Source organism: Hippocampus comes, unplaced genomic scaffold (assembly GCF_001891065.2).
Source record: "Hippocampus comes isolate QL1 unplaced genomic scaffold, H_comes_QL1_v1.1 scaffold330, whole genome shotgun sequence".
In the NCBI taxonomy this organism is placed as follows: Eukaryota; Metazoa; Chordata; class Actinopteri; order Syngnathiformes; family Syngnathidae; genus Hippocampus; species Hippocampus comes.
This window is the reverse complement of record NW_017804754.1, coordinates 191971-195680: the sequence shown is the minus strand read 5'-3', so window position 1 is coordinate 195680 and position 3710 is coordinate 191971. Positions and strand designations below refer to the sequence as shown.

Here is a 3710-nt window from a genome sequence, read left to right as displayed (position 1 = left end):
CACACACAAACACACACACACAAACAACGCAAACTTCAAACAGGAAGATTGGCTAGGTGGAGGAGGAATTGAGCTAAAACGGCCACATTGTGTTACACAATGACATATTGCACCATGTTTTGTTCCACTTAAAATATTGCATGAGTAACATGTAAAGTGTTCTTTTTGAACTAGGAATGCATTTTTTTTACATTATTGGGGGTGGGGGGGCAACAACACACACACACAAACACACACACACAAACAACGCAAACTTCAAACAGGAAGATTGGCTAGGTGGAGGAGGAATTGAGCTAAAACGGCCACATTGTGTTACACAATGACATATTGCACCATGTTTTGTTCCACTTAAAATATTGCATGAGTAACATGTAAAGTGTTCTTTTTGAACTAGGAATGCATTTTTTTTACATTGTTGGGGGTGGGGGGGCAACAACAACTTTGTAAATTGACATTTAGAATAACGTAACATTATCTAAAATCTCTTAATGTGCTGAAATTGCTGGTGTTTAACATTTTCACACGTCTAGCTGTCAAAGTTTCTCGACTCTAATAAATGTCTTCATTGTCATTCAGACTTTTACTGTCGTTATTCAATTCTTGGCATGCTTCTCACAGAAATGTACAAGTCGTCAACAGTGTGTGTTTTTCTCCTTTTATGTTTATGTGCACAAGCGGATGTTTCTGTGAGAACCTCTGCAAATGTGGTTGGTCTCACACACAGTTCAAGGGTTTCAAGCTCCAAGACTGTTACAATTTTGACATAAAAACAACACACATTAATGGCATGTTCACTTTGACAGTTTCAAGATTCCCACCATTACCGCAACACCATTTCCCTTGATTATGGCACGGTTGAATCAATATTTCCATTTTATTTTTATATTTTGGGCACTTTCAGAAAAGTCATCAATTTCCAGATAAAGGGATTTTTTTTTCTACTGGCGCAAAGAAGTCAAAATGCGTCAAACTCCCCTGAACAACGTACAATGATAAATATTTTTAGCGTGTCTTACCGTGGCTTTTGGGATCCACTGTAGCTAGCTAAAGCTAGCTAACTGGCCTGGCTGGAAAAATATAGGTCTCACTCCCCGTTTTCGCCCCCCAGCGCTGCTGCTGCAGTCTACTCAGCGGGAGCAAACCGCATTCTGCCTGTCGACACCGTTACTCAAACTTGTGGCCATTCCGACGATGCCGGTGAATATGGGACAGAATTTTACAGGCGACATGAATGAAAGTGCCCGGTCGAGTGCGCCAGTGACAGTTCGCGAGCTAGCTAGCTAGCTAGCTGACTGGCTGGCTGTCTGTCTGTCAAGCTAACCGAGCTAGCGGCGGGAAGAGCGGCCGCTATCTCAATCGCACGCTAATTAGCGGCGGTGGTATTTAGCGATTAGAGCGATGCTCGGAGTCGAATGGCGAGTCCGCATTGTGGGATGGTGTCATAAATCCCCGCGGCGGCGCTCCATGCTCGGCTGGACGCTGTCACAAGTTTTACTGTCTTTCTTCCGCTCTTCGCCTTCTCCCCATTTTCCTCAACATTGGTTTTTGTTCAGTACCCCGTGATGGCGGAGGAGCGGGTGGGAAAGGAAAGGAAAACGGAAGTGGTCTTTTTCGCCCAAAACGGTCTGAGTCGTTTTAGGAGAAACACTGCCCTCCTGAGGTTACGCCAAGATATAGACGTTGTCTCATGGCTGTCAATACACGAGACCCCGCAAATAAAAAAAATTAATATAATAAAAAATAAATAATAATAATTTTAAAAAAACCCGCATACTCGCGATGTGTCATTCATGTAGTCACTTACTTGTAACCCCTCGCTGGACGGACGGACGGTCATACAGACAGACAGACAAACAAACAGACATTTTTGGGGGATTTTTGCTGTGTGTGTGTGTGTGTGTGTGTGTGTGTGTGTGTGTTTTTTTAAATGATATCAATACGCGCTGAGGTGCTTTTCTAGATGCCGCAGTCTACCGCCCATCCTGAATCCATCATTTCAGAAAAACACATCACAATTAATTTCTAAGCATCGCTATCTTCCTGATACTGCAGACATCCTTTTTCACCACTGCACACGAGACCTGGAACGACCTCAGCTGTCCAAGTGTGCTGTGAGCGAGGGGCTAAAATTCATCAGCGCTACATTGCATATCCTAGCGGATTATGCCGTTTATGCAACCGATTCTTTTTTTTTTTACATAAGAGGGAAGCAGGCAGAGGTGGAGATGTCACAGGGGCAATGACACTGAGCTCAGCCAGTTAATCAAGTCCAACATGTGGATCCACGGTGATGGAGGTTAAGTTGATCTGTCAGGGAAGGAAAATCTCTTCTACTGATTCTTTGTGTTTGCATTTTTCCAAACAAGAGGCAACTAAGTTGATTATAAAATTTGTTCTATATGATTCATGCCACTGGCGGTTGCAATTTGAAGGTTCTTATCATACCTAAAAAGTGTGTGTTCACAGTACAAAAGTTGGATCAGCACTTGGACATTTACCTTTTATTTATTTATTTGTTATCGGTACTTGTATTTAGGTGTAGAGTGTGAGTATTTTATCTGTTTCGCTTAAGCCCGCCCTGCTGTCCTGCACTCACTTTGCTGACTCCTCCCAGCACATGAACAAGATCGGACGCAGCTTCCCCACCGCTCATCGTCATCATCATCATCATCATCGCAGCATCGAGCCGGAGTGGCGGACGTACCGAGAGTCAGCGGCGGGTCTGAGGAGCCTGAGAAAGGGAGAGATTTTAAACAGACGAGCTTACATATGATGTGATTGGCTGAAAGCACAAGTCGAAGGTGAGAACAAATCTGGTGGTTCCCAAACCTGAGACAGAGTCCCATCGGGCATCTGTTTGTATCTCGACTGACAAGCGCCACGATTGTTTTCTTTGACAGACATGAGCTTGGGAGAGGCGTGCATTTTCTTGCGAGGCGGGAAAAATATCGTGAGTACGACTCAATTTGCTTGTTGCAGTTTTGATGTAAAATGTGTCAATGTATTGGATTATTGTCCAAAGTATCACTTAATTGAAGGTTCAAACTATGCTTGCGGGACAGCGGCTTAAACTTGATTCAAAAGAAAAAGGAATCATGTGTAGTGCTGTCTACATGTGTTGCTCCACGGTTTGTATTCAAATATCGGTGCTTCAAGGGTGATATAAGGTGTTTTACATTGTGCGTTAGCTTTCTACGTGCAAAGCAATGTGGTTGTTTTAAATATGCAATGTGTTATCCTCTGCTATCTTTGTCAAGGAGCCCATCCCTTATTCCTATATTTCAATGTTCACATTTTGCCATTTTTCTTCCTCCACTGCAGTCAAGGGATCTGGCGGACGACGAGATAGACGGTAAGCCGTATCAAAATACTTCACGTTTCCAGCATCGTGTTTCTGGTTCAGTGGCCGTGTGCCCGACAGAGGGATTTTGCTGTGCGTTTGTGCAGAGCTGCGTGATGCGTTCAATGAGTTTGACAAGGACAAGGACGGCCTGATCAGCTGTAAGGACCTGGGCAACCTGATGAGGACCATGGGTTACATGCCCACCGAGATGGAGCTCATCGAGCTGAGCCAAAACATCAACATGAACCGTGAGTCTGCCACTGACAAAAACTACAGTCACACACACACACACACACACACACACACACACACACACACACACACACACACACACACACACACACACACACACACACACACACACATC

The 3710-nt window shown here is 44.2% G+C and overlaps 2 protein-coding genes across 2 annotated transcripts in view; one reads left to right on the top strand and one right to left on the bottom strand.

The window, feature by feature from the left end:
• taok2b (TAO kinase 2b) overlaps window positions 1-2705 on the bottom strand; it is a 28818-nt gene extending 26113 nt beyond the window's left edge. The window contains exon 1 of the mRNA XM_019884079.1: window positions 2597-2705. Coding sequence (XP_019739638.1) covers window positions 2597-2674 — 78 coding nt within the window. The 5' untranslated portion in view covers window positions 2675-2705. The remainder of the gene's footprint in view (window positions 1-2596) is intronic.
• The window catches only part of cabp5a (calcium binding protein 5a), a 1265-nt gene continuing 260 nt past the window's right edge, over window positions 2706-3710 (top strand). The window contains exons 1-4 of the mRNA XM_019879194.1: window positions 2706-2801; window positions 2901-2950; window positions 3322-3352; window positions 3448-3591. Coding sequence (XP_019734753.1) covers window positions 2903-2950; window positions 3322-3352; window positions 3448-3591 — 223 coding nt within the window. The 5' untranslated portion in view covers window positions 2706-2801; window positions 2901-2902. The remainder of the gene's footprint in view (window positions 2802-2900; window positions 2951-3321; window positions 3353-3447; window positions 3592-3710) is intronic.